Source organism: Microchirus variegatus, assembly GCF_963457635.1.
Source record: "Microchirus variegatus genome assembly, chromosome: 5".
NCBI lineage: Eukaryota > Metazoa > Chordata > Actinopteri > Pleuronectiformes > Soleidae > Microchirus > Microchirus variegatus.
This window is the reverse complement of record NC_139806.1, coordinates 20,085,616-20,110,278: the sequence shown is the minus strand read 5'-3', so window position 1 is coordinate 20,110,278 and position 24,663 is coordinate 20,085,616. Positions and strand designations below refer to the sequence as shown.

Sequence of the window (24,663 nt, the reverse complement as noted above, 5' to 3'; positions counted from 1 at the left end):
TTGGTGGTGAGGGGTTTTGAATAAAAATGACCCATTGTCTGTCAGCCCACTGAATCCAAGCAGTGAAAAGGACTCCCTGCCAGGATGATCCAACAAGAAATGTAGAATAAAGGCTCTTTCACACTAAAATTAGTGGGTATTTTTAAAACCAGGTGAAACCACGTAAAAAAAAAAAACGTTTTAATGTAAAATTTAAAATGTTGTCCCAGCATCACTGACATGTCAGAAACAAAATGTGTCAGGAGGAAAGAAAAACAATAACAGTCCCATATCCCTCAGTGATAATGGGCAGTGGTTACTACTTCAGAATCGGAGGGTTGGATCATTTTGCATCTTTTTCTTCTGTCTCTCTTTAAATCAATCATTTGAAGTGATGACATACATGATGATGATTAAACACAGGATTTTTTTTTTATACCCCAACTCCATTTATTGGCTTGTCAGAGGTAAACAATCATTTGGTTGACTGCATGTGTACCGAGACTACCTTTCAACTCTTAAAAACTGAAACCACAGTCGTCACATTGTGTCTATGAAGCAATAGTGGGGGTTGACTGGTTTGCAAGGTACATACAGTCAGGTCAATAAATATTGGGACATCGACACAATTCCAAATCAACTGTTTTGAACATTCTTAAAAAGAAAGATTGCACCAGTGAGCTCAGCAACACCAAAAGACCTGAAAGACCACAAAAAACCACTGTGGTGGACGACAGAAGAATTCTTTCCCTGGTGAAGAAAAACCCCTTCACAACAGTTGGCCAGATCAAAAACACTCTCCAGGATGTAGGCGTATGTGTTTCAAAGTCAACAATCAAAAGAAGACTTCGCCAGAGTGAATACAGAGGGTTCACCACAAGATGGAAACCATTGGTGAGCCTCAAAAACAGGAAGACAAGATTAGAATTTGCCAAACACCTAAAAAGCCGTTGTGAAGACGAGGGTGGAGAAGGAAAGGAACTGCTCATGATCCAAAACATACCACCTCATCAGTGAAGCATGGTGGTGGGCATGTATGGTTGCCAATGGAACTGGTTCCCTTGAATTTATTGATGATGTAACTGAGGACAAAAGCAGCAGGATGAATCCTGAAGTATTTCGAGCAATGTTATCTGCTCATATTCAGCCAAATGCTTCAGAACTCATTGGACAGCGCTTCACAGTTCCGATGGACAATGACCCAAAGCATACTGCAAAAGCAACCAAAGGGTTTTTTTAAGGCAAATAAGTGGAATGTTATGAATGGCCAAGTCAATCACCTGACCTGAATCTGATTGAGGATGCATTTCACTTGCTGAACACCAAACTGAAGGGAAAATGCCCCAAGAACAAGCAGGAAGTGAAGACTGTTGTAGTAGAGGCCTGGCAGAGCATCACCAGGGAACATATCTGGTGATGTCTATGCCTTCCAGACTTCAGGCTTTAATTGAGTGCAAAGGATTTGCAACCAAGTGTTAAACAATGAAAGGTTGATTTATGGTTGTTTAGTTAGTCGCATTACTTTTGGTCCCCTAAAAAGTGGGAAGCACATATAGAAAGTGTTGAAATTCCTACACCGTTCACTTGATTTGGATGTAAATACCCTCAAATTAAAGCTGAAAGTCTGTAGTGTTCATTTCATTTCAAATCCATTGTAGTAGTGTATAGTGCCAAAAAGATTAGAATTGTGTCGATGTCCAAATATTTATGGACCAGACTGTAGGTTTAAAGGGTAACACATATCTTCTTTCTTTTATCGAACCTCTATTTTAACTTGGACGTCACATTGAGATTAAATTCTCTTTTACATGACATTCATTATGAGTTAATCAAAGCAGTTGCTGTTAACTTTTAGCTTTATTTTATTCTACATTTAAAATCCTCTCAGGCCAAGTTCAACTTGATCAACTTATTTTCACATACATCATGGTTTTAAATTACAGCCCAAAAAAAGGATAAAAACTGTAATAGATGGGCTGGGTTGATAGTTAATAGTTTTTTTCCAAATGTTTCCCATTCATGTGTATGTGGAAATTCTTTGCAGTTTTTTTGCGAAGAGGAATAATATTAAGAATAATAAACGTGGAAGAATAATGCTTGCTTTCCAATACAAACCAATGATCTCTATTGATTTGTATTGCTAACCAGGCACTCTAAGGTGTTATTACCACCATCACTGGAGGCACACTGGCGTTGTTCAAACCTACATGCAAATAAACCAAGTAAAATGCAAATAATACTACAGGAACAGAAAACAAAAGCACAGTTTAAGTTCTTCAGCCGGAGTGTGTGTCTGTGTGTGTGGCATGCCATGATACTCTGTAAGTGAAAAGACTTGTCTGATTGAAATCCATTGTCCATTTGTTGAGTTGGATGCTGTGTGATAGAAGAAACATAAATAGAGGAATTGGCGCCTTGTTATTGTTTTTTACCTAAATGATTATCTTTAGTGAGTGATCAGGTACTAAAGAAAGAGAGAGAGCATGCAGCAGCCAAACATTTTAAATCGGACCTAGACCGGAAGTTCCAATTAACGCTGATTTTTAGTGTGTATCTGTGTCATTACCTTGTTTACGAAGCCCTGAAGTTTCGAAACAAACACTTCAGCCACCGCTGAGAACGCTGTGTTTTATTGTAATCTCTGGCTCAGCGATGATCTCTGAAAAAACCCGTCTGGTTACGTAAACAGCGGTTCTCCTGAACAGCAGATCCTCCTGCTCCAAGCACTAGTCCGGGCACATCCGGTTGCGTACATTGAACCGCAGAAGAAGAATAACGTCTGTTGTGGAGGTGTTTCACGAGCGACAGTGTCTTCCGACTGGGTCAAAGTCATAAAAGGGACTGTGGCGGAGAGTCGTGACAAAACTATTTTTGAGTAGCAGTGCATCCACCGCTCCAGAGGGGGGAGCTGCGCTTCTGAGAGCGGGTGTGCTGAATATGTCACTTCCGGGTATTGGCCAATCACAAGACAGTTGGGAAGGCTCTGCGCTGGCTGGCCAATCACAACACACTCTGTCTTCTGGGGGTGAGATTTATGTCTGAAATATCGCGGCTGAGGATCGCGTCAGAAAAGAGAGATTTCTATCGGCTCGTTTACAGCAACTAGCAGGTTTTTGACCATAAAAACAAGTTAATGTATGTAAGTAGACCTCAATAACTAACATTATATGTGCAACAGGACCACTCTATGTGAGCTTTGAAGAAAATGCACATACAGTACATTGTAAATAGAGTGTATGTGAGCCTGTATCTTATAAAGAGTTGTCTGGACGACTTGAAAATATCTTGAAATGTCTGAGAATCATGCTTATCGTTATTGTTGTCTGATACTATTTTAATGAATCTACCATCTTTCACATAAAGTGTGTATATATGTACCAGTGCCAACACAAGGAGGACCAATTAAAGATTAATAATTGATGTCATTGTTCACCGTAGAAGACTTCATATATTTATATTCCTGAAGCACACACACACAAACACAATTTCTCAGAGAAAGAGGCAGCCTCCTGGGGCGTTGTGGTGCCTCAGCTGACATGCCATCCTCTTTTTTTGTCTTTCCAATTATTTTTTTCACTTTCTGTGTGAACTTACATATAAAGGTAAAACTACAAACAGCAGCAGCTTGTGATCACCGGTGCTAATGCACACATCTTCAAAAGGTGGCACAAAGGTGGTTAGCACAGTTGTCTCGAAGCAAGGAGATTCACCTTAACCATGTTTGTGGAGAAAAAGCCAAACACCATTGTGTCAGCATGCAATACAAGATGTTTCTTGTTTTGTTTGTTACGGGACCTTTCTCCATATGTCTAGTGCTTGGACACCCACAGCCAGCATCACAGGTCAGGAGTCTATGCGTGTCAGCCAGCTGGAACACTGAGGACATCTACTCCACTGATGATGGGAGCACATGACACGGCCAGTGACTCAAACTTCCAGACCTAATACCTGATATGATTAGTTTGACTAAGTAAATATCATGGTGGCATTAGAATTGTGCTGAGATGCAACAATGTCAACAATCAGAGCACTAGAAACTAAACTAAAATAAAACAAAGCATCTAGTTTTAACTCTCATTGCCAGGGCATCACATATGAGCTGGATTATTTCCTGAGGACACAGAAAACTTTGTTTTTATTCTTGAAGAAATTGTGCAATAACCATTGTGTAAATGAGAAAGTGATGAGTGCAGAGTGGAGGCTGTGGGTCGTCAGTGTGAAAGAAATTTCATTGGAGTCATCGGTGTTGGTTAAATTTCCACAAAGGAATTACACCGGACCAAATATTCATACCACAAAGGAATTATAGAATATATCGACATTCAAACCACAAAGGAATTATAGAATATCGGGACAGCTACCACAAAGGAATTACAACTGTCCACCTATAGGTTTTATCCAAGATTTAAAAAACACCGTACTCACTTTTAAATAGATGGAGCGTCCACTGGTCAGTACCTGTTTCTGACGTCAGGCGGAATTCCTCCTCCTTGGTGGAGTGGAAATTTTCCTTACCGGTAATAACCTTCAGTCAGAACTCAGAACCTGAGCAGTGGAACGTCCATCCCATCCTCGTCGCCAAAATGTGAAAGAAATTTCATTGGAGTCATCGGTGTTGGTTAAATCGTGTCTTTACTTCATGCATGAAGGAGAGAATCTGTCCCAAAGCTGGTCTAAATGTTCTCTCAAGTTGCTTCAGAAAGCTCAAACATATATACAGTCACATCAAAGCAAGTTACAACAAGACAACCCACTTTCTTTATGACCCACACATGTCATCCTGTGCCCCTCATGCCGACCCCTGCTTTACGATCCCATCATTTGTTCACAGCTTGACTTTTGGTTAATTGTTATCTTTAACAACATGGAGAAAGCCTTACACTAAAACCATCCACGAGAACAGGAACACAATTTATTTCCCACATTCCTCTCTTTTGACACACAGTGTCAACATCATTTATTTGGGAAATCACATGGTTTTATCAACTAATTATGTACTGCAAACATATTGGTATAAGTTAACTTTTTTCCAAGTCTGAGAATACAGAATACAAGAAAAGCAAAATAAAAAAAAACAACATAAAAAACAAAACATTTCTTCCAATCAGTTTGTTCAAAAAGTTGTGTCTTTTTCTGACAAATTTCTCTGTGATTGTGAATTGTTTATCCACGCCTTCTGGGATCTCCTGATCCTGCATTGGTGACACACCCATGCCACTTCTGTGTCTTTGTTCTCCTTCAACGTTAACAGTCTGTCTTCATTCCTCGGGGGAGGAATAGGTGTCAAAGTATCAGTTGAGCAGTCTGAAGTGTTTGTGTTTGTTTAGAGTCCAAATCTATCTGATTTAACGTTCAGCGTGCAGAACATGTGTCCAGACATTCGCTATGGTCCCAGTTTCCCATCTGACACATGTAACCATGACACGAACGAGCAGGTCATCGTATGCCTCATTGTCTGCATCAATGTCAGAATGAGCTGCGAAAACAGAGTCCATATGTGTACAGTAGTCAGCTGCTAACTCACCCTCCTTTAGTGTTGTGTTGTGGATCTCAGCCAACACACTCTTAAGGTGAAAACATCAAACACAGCTTCAGCCAGGCTGGCCATCATGTTGTTGAACCGCACTGATCCAACAGCTGGGGATGTCGACCAGTTGGCCGGTCAGATGTTGGCCCATCTGAGTTTGAAAAACCCTACAACACACAGCTTCTACCTCCTGTAGAGTTGGATTGTCATTTAGCTGTAGGTGATTGTCCTGCTGTGGGTGTCTGAGGGAGGAGGGGTGCAGTGCAGACTTGGGGACAGCACATGGAGGAGGCAGATTCAAACCTAAACACACTTTGGACAACTTTCAGCACAAACACATAGTCTTCAAGACACTCTTCAAATTACTCACACAGACACTCAAAGTTATTTTTGCAGAATTTTTCCTTGTTCGTCAGTCAGGTCTGTTAGTTGAGTCAGTGATTGGATCAGCGTGGTCAGTCACCTAGATTTTGTGTTCAGATGTTTCTTCACACAGTTAACTTCACTTATTCTAGATTACCTTATTTTTAATTAATTATTTTAACCCTATAGTGACTGGAATATATTTCAGATTTATATGTTAGTTTATAACCACTTGAATCATTTTCACATCACAACAACATCCTTCAGCATACTTCCTTTCCTATATGAGACAAAACCATTTGTTTTTACACAAAATCATGTCACATTCATCTTAAAAATTAATATTATCATTTATCAACTGGGCCTCTCAAAGCACTCTTGAACAGCTTCAAGTCTCCCATTCACCCATTCACATTCATGCTCTACATATCACACTCTCATCAGGAGCTGTTAATGACTCAGTGTCTTGATCAGAGACACTTCGTCATAAACAATTATCCTTTCATTAACCATCTCATGCATTGTATAAAACACAGGAACAAATTAAGCTGAGCTGACTCAGCCCCAACCACACATCATCATCTCCATAGTGATAAGAAATATATAGTTCTTATAACAAAATACAGAGTTCCTATTATTTATTTATTTATTTATTTAACTAATTAATGTGTTAATTTATTGTTACTGTTGTTTTTATTGTTTATTTTTTAAATATATATGTATATATATATATACATATATATTTCAAACATTTTAAACCTCAATTTCAACGTCTTTCCCTTCTTACTACTTTCCTCAATCTTTCATGACCTTACTTTTCTTATTCTGAAACCCCCCTTCTTTCTGTCTCTCTGTCACTGAGTCCAGCCTGTAGACTCTCCTCACAGAAGCAGCCCTTCTTGTTCAGCACAAGAAATCAGCTCTTAGAAACAGTTCATTCACCATTTTACTCCAACACCATCAACTTCTATCATTTAATACCAGTCTTTTCAACATACAAAAAACCTTCAAAGCACTTGATTACCATCCTCAATCCAAAACAAACTAACATCTCCTTTTCTCCTGTAACTTCACACAACTTCACACTTATGCTCTCTGCCCTTTTTTTTTTTTTTTTTTTTAAACACAACATAACATCTGCCTGCAGCAGATCAAACATTGAATAAACCATGCTCTTGACATGGTCTATCTTTTTGTTATAGAGGCATTTCCTCTCTCTTTTTCCCCAAACAGTTTACAGTCATTCTGGCTCCACAGCTTGCAATGACCCCATACAAAAAACACAACTTTTCCTCCTCACACAAGCTCTGCAGACTGAGCTCAGATCAACATACACAAAACAACACAAGCCAGCCACAGACATGAAAACATCATGGAACAAAACAGAACAAACACAAAACAACACAAAACAACACTTAGGCCAAATTTGAAATGGTTTCCAATCTCAATTAAAAAATTTTTTTTAAAGTCGACTTCCAAAAACAATATACCTGCTTGGTCTTGAAGCCAAACGAGGTGGTATTTTGCAACCCCCCAAAACTAATTCTCCGATGATTCGGCCCTCACAAGACAGTCATTGCCTTCAGTTAATTTAGGATTGATCCATTTATATATCCTTTTGTTTTCTACTAAATTTATTTATTTTTTCTTCAGAGCTTCAAAACTACAAAGCAATTATAATATATCTTGACAGCAACCACACAGGAATTACCACTGTCTACCTAGGTTTCACTCATGTGCACTAGTCTCCAACACCACACAGGAATTACATGAGACGGTCCCGATTACCACAAAGGAATTACACCGGACCAAATATTCATACCACAAAGGAATTATAGAATATATCGACATTCAAACCACAAAGGAATTATAGAATATCGGGACAGCTACCACAAAGGAATTACAACTGTCCACCTATAGGTTTTATCCAAGATTTAAAAAACACCGTACTCACTTTTAAATAGATGGAGCGTCCACTGGTCAGTACCTGTTTCTGACGTCAGGCGGAATTCCTCCTCCTTGGTGGAGTGGAAATTTTCCTTACCGGTAATAACCTTCAGTCAGAACTCAGAACCTGAGCAGTGGAACGTCCATCCCATCCTCGTCGCCAAAATGTGAAAGAAATTTCATTGGAGTCATCGGTGTTGGTTAAATCGTGTCTTTACTTCATGCATGAAGGAGAGAATCTGTCCCAAAGCTGGTCTAAATGTTCTCTCAAGTTGCTTCAGAAAGCTCAAACATATATACAGTCACATCAAAGCAAGTTACAACAAGACAACCCACTTTCTTTATGACCCACACATGTCATCCTGTGCCCCTCATGCCGACCCCTGCTTTACGATCCCATCATTTGTTCACAGCTTGACTTTTGGTTAATTGTTATCTTTAACAACATGGAGAAAGCCTTACACTAAAACCATCCACGAGAACAGGAACACAATTTATTTCCCACATCAGTCTGTGCATTCAATGCACAGATGGTTTGTCTCAAGATAACAGATTTCTAAGAAGGGTTGTCGCCATTTCAGAGTCACTTTATTTCAGTGTCAGTTTTCTCTTGGCACTTTTCCAACACAGCTGGTGTACTCCGCAGTAATGCCACCATCAATTTAGAAACGGCACAATCCATGTTTTATATTTGTCTGTTTTATTTACATTTACAGTACAGTGTAAGGAATATACAGTAACTATTGTAGTATTGTAGTAGTGTAAGTATTGTACCATTTCCTTTAATTAACACACTTTTCTCACATAGCTTGTAGTCTAAAAAGTACGATATGACAGTTACTGCATAGACCATCGTTTAAGCATACTGCAAGTTTAGTTGTCATTTAAGGCTTCATTTATTGCACCATTGCAGAAAATTTAAGTCACTGACTGACAGAAATACAACAACAAAGTTAATAAACAGTGCATGACCAACCACACTGCCAAATAGTGATGCCACACATGTTTGGATGTGCCGAAAATAACAGAAGACCAGTTTTGACATGGGAGTATAAGAAAAAGCCAACGTTTGAAAATGAGCAAGCACAACCAGAGGGCTGCCAGTTCAAATCCCAGGACCAGTCAAGGTCTTCAGTGCCCCTGAGCAAGGTACAGCAACCATCCATTGCTCTCCAGGCACATTGTGCTGCCCACTGCTCCTGTGTCCAGTTTGTGTGTGTTCACTACTGGTGTGTAAAACGGTTTAAATGCAGAGGTCAAATTCACTATTTGTGGTTGCAAATAAAACAAACTGTAATTCACAACTTTGAATTCAAAGAGCAAGTTTGAAATAAAAGGCAGAGATCAAATAGATCTGTTAAATTGTCATAAACGGTGTCGGCAACAAAGCTACTCATATTTGAGACTTCGACAAACATTTCACTTGTTAAAAAAATAGTGTTAAATCATAGTTTCAGAGCTGTCTCGAGGGTAAGATAAATGCTCATCATTTAATTTCTACTTACTGTAAATGAGCACATTAGGGCTCTGCTGTTTATTTTCTTTCCATTACATGTAAATGAGAGGCACTGGTAGATGAATGGACTCATAGAGGCACAAACCGTTTTCTGGCCTGACTTAAGTTCACAGATCCCTCATATACTGATGGCTAACTTTAACCTCTGCGTTCACAGCTCCAGTATTTACTTTAGTTTCTGGATGCAGTCAATGGTCTGCAGGAAGCATTGGTCCAGAACGAGGGAATACCTCTGAGGAGAAGGATGGAGAAAGGAGTCATTCAAACCTGGAATGACAAATAGGTGAGGCTGTTTACGTATGCTGTGTTTACATAAGTTTGTGTTTAGTTTGGTGGGTTATTGGGCATTTTGGAATAAATCTACTCCTTTCTGCGTAATACAGCTGCATAAAACAATATTAAAATTGTTTGGTGAAGTCTAATTTATTTGGAAGTGATGACACTTTCAAGCGACTGAAGTCAGCAATTGTTGTTTTAAACAATTTCCTTTACTGGAATTACAGGGAAAAGAATATTGAACAGCGTAAAGCGTTATTTAAAACCCAAGCTCTGTATAGTTGTATACCTATCCAGTATCACATTATTGGAAATGAAATGCTATGCATGCTCACAAACACTGACTCACTATTAGTGTGTGTTACAGCAAATATAAAGAACATAACCAAAAGAAATGTGTTAAGTTAAAGGTTTTCCCTGGAATTGGATGCAGTTTGGCTCCATCAACACCTTCTCTGGGGCACACTGCACTATTTCATATATAACTGGTAATTGTGCAAGGCACGCAGTCATACGCTATCTCATCTGTTCCTCCTCACACTGCTACATTAAAGGGAACCACACCTTCTATCCAGGAGGCATTCAAAACAAGCTGTTTTTTGTTCATCTGAGCATAAAGGCTTTCTTCATCATGTCTAAACGCTGATATTTTTGTCTTATGGCACTTTTTCACTCAGTCCAATGGGGACCTGCCAATCTCCCACAGGGTCCTGGAAGAAATAGTGCGGTATTTGAAGCTGCACACTAACTCAGCCATGGTTTTAAATTAAGCGTGATGTGGAGGGGGAGAAAAGGAGGGGTCTCTGCTGAAATCGTCTTGGCTACATCGGAAGAAAATAACACGGATGTAAGTATGAATGTTAGTATGAATGTAAGGGCCACTCCCGCCAGGCTGTGCATATCCACACAACCACTGAGTTAATAATTTAAAAAACACATCACATAGTGTACATACAGTATATGTGTGACATGGTCCGGGGACTGCACGAAGCACTACAGTGAGAGTTTATGTAGCTTGACTCTGCATTCATTTCCATCCACTACTCCAACACAGCTGGTCAGCGAGTCAGAGATTATTAACACTAATATTTAAAAGGAATATTGATGCTTTTGGGAACTTAACTGAGGTGTTTACTATTTGGATTGGCCTGTCACACATTTATGTTCAACCATCTGGAGCCAAAACAACTAAAAACCCTAGGAAGGTAACAGCCATGAAGGCAAACAATATATTCAAAACATCTGGACAGGATTTGGCTTCCTTTTCTTTGATTCAGTCGGATGTCTCATTAGTTTACAAGACACTTTAAAAACCTAAATTGTTGCTTTTTATACCTGCAATGCACTCAAATTTGCCAGCAGTGCAAAACACACACACACACTGATTTAATAAAGTGTGACAGTGACATTAATAAAACTGTAAACTGACAAAATATGAAACCTTGGGGAAATCCTATCAGCACCAGACATTTCTGTAATCGGTAAGACCACTTGTCCGATGCCATTAAGGTTAAGTTGAAAAGTGCTACTCAAGATCCTTGAATGGTTTAAGTGAGGTCACCTGAATGCACAAAGGGAGCATCATGGGGCGTCATTGACAGCTCAGATATGGAGAAAGAGGCTCTGTGTGACGTTTGTGCGGCAGAACAGACGAGTCTGCTTCCTATAAGGCTGCTGTTTGACACACGTGACAGGAGAAGGTGGGGCTCAGCTGGACGTGAGGTTGAACAGGGATCAGCCAGTTTCTCTGGTTAGTGTCTTGTCTCTGCTGTCACAGAGCCTGCAGGAATACACGCTTGACTTGTCTCATCACGTCACTTTAGAGCTACAGGTCCTCATAGAGTGTGCTCTTCAGGGATGCCCTTGGCACTTTCATAGTCTCTGTCTTGCCACGTGAACATATTTGTGCAGCCCAAACACGAGGGGTTGGGATGACCAGGCAGAGTGTATGCAGCACAAATGCCGATCAAATTGACGCGCAGTCAATTTAGTTTGTCTGTGGGTGATTGCTGCTGTTTATGCAGTCCTGCCATCCATTTGCAGGGGGACACCGCTCCTGAGTGACAGCGGTGGCAGCCAAGAGAGCAACCGAACCGATGAGCATTAATAAACAAAATGAGCAAAAAATAAATCAAAATCAGCTTGACACTGTCACACTCTGCTGTATGTGAGCCTTTCTGTTTGCACGGCCTTCACTTTTAATCTAATTTAGTCCTCTCCAGCTGCTGCTCCAGGATTACCGTCTTGCGGCGCTCCTCCTGATACTTGTGCTCTGCCTCCAAACACCTCTGGTTTACCTCTTTATCACTGGGAAATTCAAACACACAGATGAAATTGAGAGGGATGTATTGACAGAATGAAGCTTTGATATTAGGACAAAAACATGACAAATTGATACAACTACTATAGTGTCTGTATACCTTATTTAATTATAATTTTCTGAACATTATGTTAAGTATATTGTATTTCTAATTAACTAAGTGTATTTTAAAGTGTGTATGTCTTTGAAATAAACAAAAACAAAAAAAGACATTTCATGAAGAGTGTTTCATTGCTGTATTAGTGCACAATTTCTTATTTAAAAAAAAAAAAAGAATATATATATATATATATATATATATATACAATTTCTGAAATTCAATTCACTGCTTCAAAAGGTGCATGAACTTGAAACTGCCAAAACTGAGAAATAGCTTACATATTATTACACTAATATTAATATATTATAAATAGTCTTTGGAATGACACGGAAAACAAAGATAAAGGCTCTTATAAATAAAAGATAAAGGCCATGCATGGCCACTTTTACAGACTGAGTGCTTGTTGAATAGAAATTATTTGCAAGTTGCAGATGAAGAGACAATTTAGGACTCGAATGACCGACCAACACGGTGTGTACAACTGACGGTACAAAAAGTATGAAAAGTGTTAAATTAGAGAACAAAGAAAATCAGTCGGCGGTATAAGAAAATACCTTATTTGTAGGACATTCACCAGCTCGAGAAGTCTGTCCTTCTCCACACAAAGGACTTTGTATTCATAACTCTGAGTCATGAGTGCACTCACATCAGCTGAACATTGTGGACATTTTGAAGGACCTGAACCCCTATAAACAAATGGATACAACATTAACTGATTGATTTTACCCTAAATGTATTTCATAGTAGTACATGTACCATTGAAAAAAAAAAGGTGAGTCCACTTACTTTAACTCAATGCTGTTTTTCACAGTAGGCAGCACCAGTTTATGACCGTATTTATTAAGTGAACTGGGGAAAAAAAACACACTTGTATTAACAGACAGCAGAGTAGAGGCACCAAACAAAATCAATAAACCGCCCAGGAGCCATGAGGAATTAATAACTGCTGGTCAAGATGTCTCATAGCCATGTCCTATCATAAACAGTCAGTAGAAGAAATCATAAGATATAAATTCCAGATCAATTATAATCTGTGGCATAATGTGTGAAATCATACCATCAATACACCCCAGTTTGTCATTCACCATGATCAGCCAACGTACCCTGAAGATGTTATTCGCTTGTTAATGTCTCCCTCTTCAGGGGAAAAACCTGAACTGCGATTTGACCTGAAGCTGGACTGTCCTCTGTTGCCCTCTTCCTGTAAACACACATTAAATGACTGGCCATATTTCTAAGACAATATAGTGCAATTGGTTATAAAAAACAAAAAACTGAAACATGAATTCTGGGAATGAGCAAGCAAAAAAAAACACATTTTAATAAGGCTGGCTAAAGAGTCAAATACCACATTAGAACATCCATCCATCCATTTTCTACTGATTTATCCTCCACAGGAGGGTCGCCGGGGTGCTGTGCCAATCTCAGCTGAGAGACAAACAATCATCCACTCTCACACTCACTGTCAATTTAGAGTGTCCAATGTCCCCATATTGCATGTTTTTGGACTGTGGGAGGAAGCCGGAGAACCCATAGAAATCCCCCACACACACAGGGAGAACATGCAAACTCCATACAGAAAGGCCCTTGTTTCAACCAGGGCTCGAACCCAGGTCTTTTTGCTGCCAAGGCAAGAGTGCTAACCTACACCTTACATTAGAACATTGGCCTTGTAATTTTCATGACACTGGCCCCAATCAAATTTGGAATATAATACTTTCACACAAAGCCCTGCTTAATTAGGCACTTGAGTGACCAAACAATGTGCACAAAAAAGTGATTTGCAGTAGTAGCCAAAAACACTTGTTGCCTTTTCAGTTTTACCAGTTATTGTATTTATTTTAGTAAATTGTCGCAATTTGTCTCTCTTTTTTTTTTTTTTTTACCGTGGTGGAGAGTTGTTGGATTTCCTCTATTAGTTCTTTAATCTTTGTCTCTTTCTCAGCAACCGTCTGCTTAAGCTTGTGGATGAGAGCATTGTGCTCAGCAGGCTCACTGCTCAGCTGTTGTCTCTGACTCGACTGGATCTCTTTGCCTTGATCCTTCTGCTGTTGGCTGAGCTGTCTGAGCACCTCCTGCATCTGCGTCTGCTGCTTCTGTCAGAGGGAGATGAGATGACAAGCAGGCAGTGTAGACAACAGTTTTTGGTAAAGCTCGGGCTCACTGTAGAAGATCCCTCTGTCTACATTCTGGGGCCCTTATAAATGTAAATTATAAGTTACTGCCATTTGTGAAAAAAATTACATTTGATATTTAAAAAACAACTCAAGTATCCCATGCCTTTCATTGAGCATATTCAAATAATTTATGTTAAACATTCAACCATTCTTATTCCATAAAAATATCCATCTTAACCCTTTTTCAGCACTCTCTCATTTGTGCTCAAATAAACCTATTAATATCTTCAGAATACACCCAATGTTGCATTGCAATATAATGTATTTCAGTTCTTGTAGCTTAAACATAATTTGTAAAACATGCTCTTTAAGTCTTACAGCACTGCTAAATTAAATTATGCTCCAATTTGTCCAAAAATTACTTGTATAAACAGTAGATTTTTTTCCCCAAATAGCTTACCAGCAGAGCATCCACAAGCTCATCATCATGTTTTCCCTTCTCCAGCAGGGTGGAAATCTGGAACTTCAGAGTTTTCAGTTCAGCAGACAGAGATTTGTTCCTGGCTTTAATGGCTTCCAGCTTTTTCTTCACCTCTTCGTAGTCTTTCTGCAGGGCTGCATAGTCCACTGAGATCCTCTGTACAGTTTGGGGGGAAAACAGCAAGGGCTTCAGTCATTAACAAAACTCATATTTCACTTAAATTCAAATTCAATCATCCACAATATGTATACACACCTCAAACGCCTCCTTCTTCTCCTTCTCTATGGTGCGGATGTAGCTGAGGTTCCGGTCTTGAGGAGGGGTTTTCAGAAGAACGCTCGTGCCCAGAAACTCCTCCTCTACACTCAGGACACTTGGCTGTCTCCTCTGTGTTGACTGGTTCAGCTGCTGCTCAAGATCTCGCACCTGTCGCATGATAATTAATCTAATTTGGATATTTGACATTTCTTTTGCTTCTTATGTCGTATGTTTTTGTTTTAAGAACATTTCCAGCCCCCCATTGTTTAATTCTGCTATAGATTGAAGAGCTTGAATTTGAGAAAGACATAATGAGTTGAGATATAATTGAAATGATTGAACTTCACCCTCGTCTGAAGAGCCAGTATCTGTTGAGAGCGACCTCTAAAGTTCCCTGGGCAGCTTAGTAAATGCTGGAGGTTGACCTCCTCTCCAACCTCACTGATCAAAACCTGCGACAGCCAAAGCAGTGTGTGAACTTCAATCCATGCCACTGATTATTCACTATGAACACTTGATGTTCTTCTTGAGCTTAAGCAGGGAAACAAGATACTACCTTCTGAGCTACTTTCAGCTCCTGTTTGACAGCTTGAACCTGGTTGCGATATTCAGCCACCTTCAGCTGTGTAGCAGCCAATTTTTCCTGAAGGGATTTCACTGCTGGGTTTTCCTGCTTTAGAGATGAAAAAGAAGATTTACACTGAGTTGCCATCATTACAACCACCATTAAGACATGGACCTGCACCTACTGTATGTCAGCAGTTACCTCACAGTCATCGAGTATCTTCTTTTCATTGTGTGACTTTGTGTCCGTCTGTTGTCCAGTCGGACGCTGGGCCAAGGCAGACTGCAGCTGTAGGACGCATGACATTAATATATTTAATGATTCGATCTTTGACAGAACAAATAACACGATAAACATTTTAATAGGTACATGTCACTGTATTTATACTGTGCACACGGTGAAGATGACCTGCTGAAGTTCAAACTGAGCATATAATGGCGAAGATATACAGAAGACCATCTCTAAATGCACAATTTGTCGAACCTTGAATCAGACGGTGCCACACCTGCCATCCTGTCTGTGTATCTAATACATTGATCTTACCTTTTGTTTGAATTTGTCCGTTTTCTTTTATCTGAACTTGTCTTTAATACAATGCTGTCTGTTTGATTCATCGTCTTATTTAAGACGTAAAGTGACCTTGAGTGTTTGAAAGGCCTTTCATCGGACTAATCTATTTAAATGACAGAGCCTTGTGTGACCTTGTGTTACCTCTTTTTCAAACTCTTTGATCCTGTTGCTTTTCTGCTTTGACTTAGTCCTTTCTCGCTCAACTTCGGCCGTGAGCTCTCTGTTCTTCTTGGACAGCTCCACAATCTTGGTGGCTGCTACGTCCCCAGCCAAGCTTGATGTCCCTAAATGTGGAGTGTAAAATTAGGGAAAATATAACCTTGTCTAATATCATTGTGGTGCACATTAAATTATGGAAGTATGTAGTTATGTACAGTATACCTGTGAAAGCCAGTCTTTCTTCCTCTCTTGTTTTCTTTAAGTGATTAATTTCAAAATCCTTTTCACCCAGAAGTTTGATGAGCCGGCTTTGTTCATCTTTTAGCTCTCTCAGCTGATCTACCAAATTCTGATTTTCATTCTGTAAAAGTCTATAGGACAGAAATAATTCCGGTTTAAGAATATTTCAATTTCTCAGGCAAAATTATTTAGGTAGATTTTAAAGAATGGTACTATTTCTGAGCAATAAATAATACATGTATGCTGCCTGCCACTGGGGTAAACAGGGTTTGTAAAAACTCACCTGTCATTTGCAGGCAGGTCATGTGCCTGGATGCCTTGTTTCAAAAGATCCAAATCATCAGGTGTAACACTGGCATCTGGTTCTTTCTTCTTTTTTCTCTCTAGTTTTCTTTCCTCCTGCTGCTTTTGTAGAGTTTGAAACTGAAGCCGCAGTTCGTTTAGCTCATCCTCGTGATCCATGATCTATGATTTAGGCCTGTGGGGCTACAAGGAAAAAAATATTTACTTGTGTGGGAGACTGAATAATGTATGTGTGTTATATAAACTAATACATATTACATAAATAAGAATTTTCTTTTAGCTGAATGAATGAATATTATGCTTCATTGTTTATACCACAATGTCTTCTTGGATTCTTATTATTAAGTTTAAATATTTTCAAAAATGTATCATGAATGTGTGTGTGTTCATTTAAAGCTAGATGACTTCATGCAAAGTGGCCTGTTGCCTGCATTTAGCCAGTCGTGATCCCAACAGAGAACAGGTTGAAATTGACTCGAGTCCTCTTAGCAAAACAGCAGCATTTGCTATAGGTAACACAGAAGCAATTAGTATACATGCGAATTTACACGTTAAAGTTCCTTGTTACGCTCGTCAAATGACGAATGTCTCACCTGTCATTTGTCCACGTACATTCCTTGGTTTTGCGCTGCCTCGTTTTGTACAGCAGGGGTACAAAGTGTTGCAGCTTCCCCCATTGAGTGCGACGCTTTCGTATCCATGGCAACGCCCCTCCAAAGACCTGGAACAAGATCTCGCGGGTTTTCTGTTGTTGTTGTTTAACCCCGCCTCCACCAACCATGGACAAAGACCCGCCCCTGCTCGGCTTCTCCTCAAGAAAAATGATTGGCTCTGCTCTCGGTTACCTAATCAGAGACAGGCCAGGGGCGGGTCTACCAAATAAATGTCCACCATTTCACTGCCGGCGCGTGGTGATATTATTTTGGAGGGGGGAGCTGCTGTAGTCAGTGTATTTTCCAATGGCAGGTGAACATACTGCATAATGTGACACAGCAGTGCTGATTAAATAGTTTTAATTGTATGTAATTTCTGTCTATAGGAGTCTCTCAATCATGTAACAATGGTATTGTTTCCACACGGACTGTGTTAGTTGACGCACAGCACATGCACTGTTGTTGTTGTCATAGACATATAACTACTACCGCTACTGCCTATTGGCGCTGACGAGCCGTGGGGCCGCCATCTTGGACCGGTCGCCCGCTCCACTCTGTCTATCTGTTTGACAGCTCAATGCGCACTTTATCAATCGTAACTCTGAATTCAAAACTTATTTTCACGCGTATATATATACACACATATATACATATATATACATACATATACATATACACATATATATACATACATATATACACATATATGTACATACACATATATATATACGTACATATATATATATATATATATATATATATACATATATACACACACACACACACTTCAACAATCTTTCCCAAACACACACACTCCCACCACCAACATCAACACAGATCACGTGTTTATTGTTTTTCCACTATTTTCTTGATTTTACAAATGATATCTTTCCCTATTTGATATGAATGATATTTTTCCCATATTGAAAAAGAGAGAGAAAGAGAGAGGAAGAAAGAGAGAGGGAGACAGAGAGAGAACACAGTTTATTAACAAGCAGAACAGATGCCCCTGGAGGCTGAATCGTTAACTGCAGCCCACACCAGAGACACTGGATGGAACAGTAATAAACAACTGACAAAATCGGTTTTAGGTTCAATTAATCACCTGTTCTGGGTAATGTTCAATCCTACTTGTGAAAAGTAATCCCTCGAGCCCTGTTTTCAAACGTCCGTCTATTAACGCAGGAATATGCTGCACAATGTTCTGGTATCGTATTGCTTCCGCTGCGCGGAATTTCTTGCGCCCCAGCAGCCAATGCTAGAGTCTGTCTCGGCCCCAAACACATTTATTTGTTTATCAGAGCCTTTGTGTGTAATGTAATTGCGACCCACACGTCGCAAGGGGTGTTTAGAGTGTTCAATTTGCTCTAATGGTTGAATAAATAACACCAAATAAATGCTTTCAATACTCAAAAACGGTCACGAAGAAAACGGTCAAAGTGAGACATTATTATTATTAGTATTATAATTATTATTAATAAGTGTCCAGATTTTTACCAGCTGCTTCTTACAGCTCAATAAACTACCCTCTGGGAAGGGCGATCAGAACAAGTATGACGGACAACTCGAGTGTCTTTAAGAGGTTTTATTCTACACACTACTTAATAGGTTGTAAACCGACAAAGCGTACTGGTTCTGATGATCAGTTACAGACGATGACAAACAAATAAAGGATTAGATATATAAAAAGTACTTTGGTCATCAAAGCTTTGATGACGACTGCTTTGATGACAATCGCACTTTGATTTCACACCGCACACGCTCAACAACTGCTAGAAAGTTCTACATTAAGAGCGGGTCTAGGTAAGGACTTCAGCTGACTTTATCGACAACTAAAGGGAGACTGGCGATTGGGTAACAGTTAGGTCACATATTCAGCTATCAGCCTGTGTGATCTGTGTTTGTCTCAGGCAGTCGTGGTAAAGGTCATACATAATGAACATGCAATTTCACACCTATGAATGAAATAAAATACAATGAATACAGTATTCTGCAGTACCATAGTCATTGCTTAGTCTAGGTTCAGAGGTCAGGGTTGCGACCATAACAGCTTCCAGGGAGCCAGATTGGTAAAAAAAAAAAATAATAAAAAAAAATAAATAAATATGGGTGTTATCAGCTACATAATTAGTTGTTCTTTTTAGGACACTGCATTGACTTCCATTCATTTGGACAGCGAAACAAAAGTCGTTACCTTAACCAGTCAGTATCTTACCCTAACTTTAACCAGAGGCTCAAGAATTAGGTTCTGTCTCCAGACTGGGTTTTGGTCTAAAATGTCCAGAGAAGGTCCTAATGACGCAACAAAAACAAGTATACTCACAAAGAGAAAGAGGGAGAGAAAGGGCAGCATTTGAAACCAAAACAAAGTGCAGCACTCTTGAGGAAAATGTGCAATTCAAACAGAGCATAGGAAGAATGTAGGATTCCCTGATAATTACAGATATTATTTATTTATGTGTACCATTTTCAGACAACACTAAGACACTATAATTTACAACAAGATTGTACACCGCAGTACTTACTGGATGTCACGTAGCCTCATCCTCTCTATAGTAAGAGCCATCACTAGAAGTACTGAGTCACCATGACACAGCGTTTTACAATACACAGGAAAGTGTAAAGGTTTTTGATGTGTTAAGTCTCGGTGCTGTGGTAATTTAATCATTTGAGTCACCTGCTCTGTTTATTGTGATAATCAACTCAGATGCCACTTCTTGATGTCTCCCAGGTTTAAAGCCTTGTTCTCCCTTTGTTCCTGGTTCATCACCCTGATTAAGTTCAGGGTGCTGCAACTCTTGAATGCTTTGTTTTTCATCTCCCCCTCCCCCAATCATTTCATTTAAAAATCAAATCAAATCAAACCATAAAACATTGTTACCAGGCTTCGAGAACAGGGAAGTTATATTTGATGATAGTTTAAGGTGTGGTTCAAATATGTTCAATGGTTTTATTGTTTGGATTCATTAAGTGATCACTAAAAAAATTCCATTTGGCAGGAGAAAAAAACATGGCTCAATGCTGTGATCGATCCCATAAAAGCATTGTTCAGTTTTTGTTTTCATCGTTTTATCAGTTTATCTGTCAGTACTGAGGTTATAGTGTATGATGATAAACTCTTCAGTGCAAGCAAAACATAACCGCATTTCAGAATCAAAATACTTGTCACCTTTATTTCCAAAAGAAAAACCAAACCAAACAAAAATATTCTAAAATACCCTGCTCTGTATTTGCACAAAAACATTGGCTATGTGTTTATAATTTAAGGCATATACATCATGAAGCAGGTAATACAGTATAGTTTTTATGCACAGCAGTCTGTAGGTTTAGCCTGGATTCCTGTAAATCACGACATAATGACAACAATCAAATAAAAAAAAAACATTTGAATGAAGTCAACTGTAATTGTACAAGATACTCTATTGTTTTAATAAAGAAATGTTCTTTTTTTTCCCGCAAAACATAATATATACAAGACTATACTGTGGCCATGTTGGTGGTTGAAACTAAATGACCAGGCTAGTCACGGTTTTTAAATGTGCTACACGTGCTGCATTTTAGCTTCCTCTGACTTACCAGTCATCATTTAAAAGAGGCAACACGATTCTATAGAGTCACGTCAGAACATCAAACCGGCTGAGTTTATAACCAAAGATACAGAGAGGCCAGTGGCTGGGATCAGTGGTACACCAGCTAGACCCTAGGGTGCAAGTGTCTATATTTTTCAGTGAGAGAAAAAAGGTCCTACTTTCATACGGAAATAAATAATTATAACTTGAGTGGCGTGAATTTGATTGGGGCCCACATCTGGCTCACAGACCACAAGTTTGAGACCCCTGGTGGAGATAATACATTAGTATGAGGGATATAAAACAAGTGTGGAAGAGGCTGGGTTCACTTGTCTTCCGTCGCTTTCTGTTCTTCTCTGGGTTTTACGATGTAATCATTGTACATTTTATAAACGACACCTGAAAAACACAGAAACAGAGTGATGACTCGCATGACAGCGCTTATGGTTACTATAATTTACAAAGCAGTTTCGTTCCGAGTGAAACTGCACAGCCAAGTGTTCATCAGAGGCGCGACAACGTACCAAGTGTCATGGCTCCGACCACAAAGCCTTGTGCAGCTACACGCATGTGGATAAGGTGCACCGACATCTTTGTGTCTCCTCGACTCCTCATCTTCATCAGTCTATACCCGACGATGGCAATGCATCCAGCAAGTCCTGTGAGATGCAAAAAATAATAATCATTAAAAAAAACAAAGAGTGTTCAAGCCTGATGGACCATGAATTAATAACTACAACACAAATCAAGGGGTTTTAAACTTGTACAACAACAATTTTAAGTTTATACTTACTCATATACTGTATTTCTCTGTTTATTTGTAGTTTGATTTTTGACTTTGTTTTACCCATTTCTACCGTGTATTTGCTGTACAGCAAATACACTGTTTGTTTTAAATGTGCTATATAAAGAAAGTTGACATCGACAGTTGACTCAACCAGTAAGGTTATGTTTCTGCCTGCATTTGCCTAATTGTATTTATTTGTCAGCAGCATACAGTTTGATAGATTTTGATGACGTTTTATGGGGTTGTAAAGTATGGCCAAAGGAAAAGAACAGTTGTTGACCATGCAGCAACACTGTGAGATTGGTTTAAACTTTCTCAATTGCTTTATCTAGCTTAGGACTGGGCAATGTGACCAAAAAAACATAATAATTATCAGTCATTATTAGGGCTGCAACAATTACATTTCAGCCTTTCAGCCTGTAGTTTTTGAATATGTTTTAATGCTCCATTTTGTTTTGTTGAAAACAACAATCAACATTTTCTTCTTTTTTTTCTGACAAAATGTGGACCAAACAAATACTTGATTAATTGAGAAAATAATCAACAGATTAACGGATTATGAAAGTAACCATTGGTTGACAGTAGCGCTAGCTATAGTCTGATAAAATGTCAAAAAAAATGTGAAGGAGCCAGTTAACTGTGGTTAAGTTGTTTATGGAGGAATGTATGAATTATTGTCTTCAATACCTCAGAATGAGCCCTTCTCAATTATATCAGTAGCCCAGTACTCTCTACAAAGGCTGCCATTTAAGACCACCGTGATTTTAAAGTAGGCCACAATGGACAAACATCACACCTTTTGAGTTGTAATGATGACTTGATAAGTTCTCCTCCATGCTTGGATGGAAAGAGTGAGGTGAGAACGAAGAAAACGTCACACATATCTGGTAAAACATTGAAAAGCAATTGCGTTGTGTGTTTTTACACAGATATTGTAGTTCGTGAATTTTGCCCAGCCTTACTCTTAAAATGTGTATTTTGATGCATCATTGTGTAACTGTTATCCTGATGCAGTCATTATAGCACAGAATGTACTCACCAACTGGAACAAATGGATTCTCCTTCACTTTCCGCATCAACTTGGACTCATTCTGGTCATAGGTAGACATCCTGACTAAAAATGAAGAGGAAATTAAGTATACAGTACTAGGCCAACAGTCATAAATCTTATTGTGACCAAAGTCTCAGGTCACAATAAGATTTGTTGTTTCAACAATTATATAAAGTAGTATTTTTATTGGAAAATGCAAAGTATAAGTTTGAAAATAACAAAAGTAAAATAAGAAAAACATGAATTGAAAATAATTTAAAGATTACAAAAAAATGGTTTGGTTAAATATCTAGTATTTGATGTTAAGTACCCTTATAATTGAACAACAGCACGAGCCTGGCCGTTACATAAAGTTTATTCAAAACACGTTTGAGCATTACATACACATGTTAAGTTAAGCTCAATGACAGTTTACTAATACATAAGACCCAATTTGGTACTACACATAGCATTTATTTATTTTTGAAACCAGCATATTACAGGTGGGCTAGCTGAGCTAACACCACATGAACTCCACAGAGGTTATACATGAAGGGCAGAGGGGAGCCACATCTCGATGGAGGCGTAAATAACTGTATGTACATGTTCGAAAAAACAACAAGTGACTGAAATGGGAATAATATTACGCTTACGATCTGTTAACAAAATTCACACAGTAAAGTATAAGTGAAGATAAAGCTCGAGCGAGAGTCGACTCTAAACAACTGATATAAACAATCATACAACAGAAGGTCGGACTTGCCTCTTACCTGTTTAATGAGTTTGTCGCAGTTGTAATAAGAAAGAGTGTTTTTTGGCTACGCGTAACGTCTTTTGATGCAAGGAAGTAAGACAGCCGGTTACGTGATGTTACCAAGGATGTCTTTTATCACGAAGTTGTACGTAGGTCTGACGTAAGCAAGGGAATCATGGGGGTGTTGCGTTCAACTGTAGAAAAAAAATTGGAAATATAGCACTGCCATGATCTTTCATATTTTTTCACATTTCTCCATTTGCGTTAGGCATATGAGAAGGGTGATTACTTGCCACTTACCTAATATCACCAATAATTAACAAATGACTTAATTAAAAAGTTAAATATATATTAAGATTAAGAACAGCAGCATAGCTCCATGTCAGGAGAGAGTACGAAAGATGTGTGAACTCCTTCAATGTAAAAAAAAAACAGTGGCGAAGAACAATATATTCATAATTGTCATACAGTTAGAAGACAAAATCTTGACTAATAAATTCTTAGTCCCAGTACCAACTCAACTGAAACAAGATACAAAACGGTTGCTAAAATATCTAACAATTCAATAATGACAAATAGTATAAACTCTTGTAAAAAAATTAAATTCTTAGTAATCCGAGGAGACCTGAATCTAACACCATTTGCCAATACCTACGTGAAATCCAAAATTGCGAATTGCATGTGAGATAACACACCCGGTTCAAAGAGCACGTCGACGGTTACGCAGTTAAAACGAAAATGCCCCCTTTGTCCTCGTAAAAGGTTATACATGCATAAATGTTTGAAATGATTTCACACTTTCGAAGATTACTCATAAAGTAACATATTTTCAACGTTGTTGTGCTTTTATTTGGATTTATCTTAGCTATACACGCCCCTTTTGTGACAGTATATCTAAACCGGAAGTGGCCGGAGGTGAGTTATCTTAATTCGTACATTCATCTCTGTGATATCTGGGGTCTGACACGTGGTTGTTTTATGGCCACCCGTCACGAGGACTCGTAGTAACTGCACGTTTCTGTGACGTGCTTTTTCCCAATAAGAACATCTGTATTTAGCACATCACTATTATAAGCAAAATATCTATGAATACAATAATAATTAAGTTGTTTGAGTAATATAAAATGGTATTTATGTTTAGTAAAGCAA

General features: G+C 38.8%; 2 protein-coding genes across 2 annotated transcripts; both read right to left on the bottom strand.

Annotated features, from left to right (window-relative positions):
* Positions 1-11,806: 11,806 nt before the first annotated feature.
* Positions 11,807-16,880, bottom strand: ccdc13 (coiled-coil domain containing 13; the record flags this gene model as incomplete). The annotated part of the gene is made up of 13 exons (XM_083889600.1): positions 11,807-11,915; positions 12,583-12,714; positions 12,815-12,877; positions 13,132-13,229; positions 13,915-14,124; positions 14,606-14,782; positions 14,882-15,052; positions 15,232-15,336; positions 15,441-15,557; positions 15,651-15,737; positions 16,161-16,303; positions 16,401-16,549; positions 16,702-16,880. The coding sequence occupies 13 exons, from the start codon at positions 16,878-16,880 to the stop codon at positions 11,807-11,809; spliced, it is 1,740 nt and encodes a 579-aa protein (XP_083745726.1).
* A 3,717-nt stretch (positions 16,881-20,597) lies between these two features.
* On the bottom strand, positions 20,598-23,654 carry higd1a (HIG1 hypoxia inducible domain family, member 1A). Its single transcript, XM_083890472.1, has 4 exons — positions 23,531-23,654; positions 22,770-22,844; positions 21,468-21,602; positions 20,598-21,342 (listed from the first exon to the last, which is right to left on the bottom strand). Exons 2-4 carry the CDS (start codon positions 22,837-22,839, stop codon positions 21,269-21,271), a joined length of 279 nt encoding a protein of 92 aa, XP_083746598.1. The 5' UTR covers positions 22,840-22,844; positions 23,531-23,654; the 3' UTR covers positions 20,598-21,268.
* Positions 23,655-24,663: the final 1,009 nt, after the last annotated feature.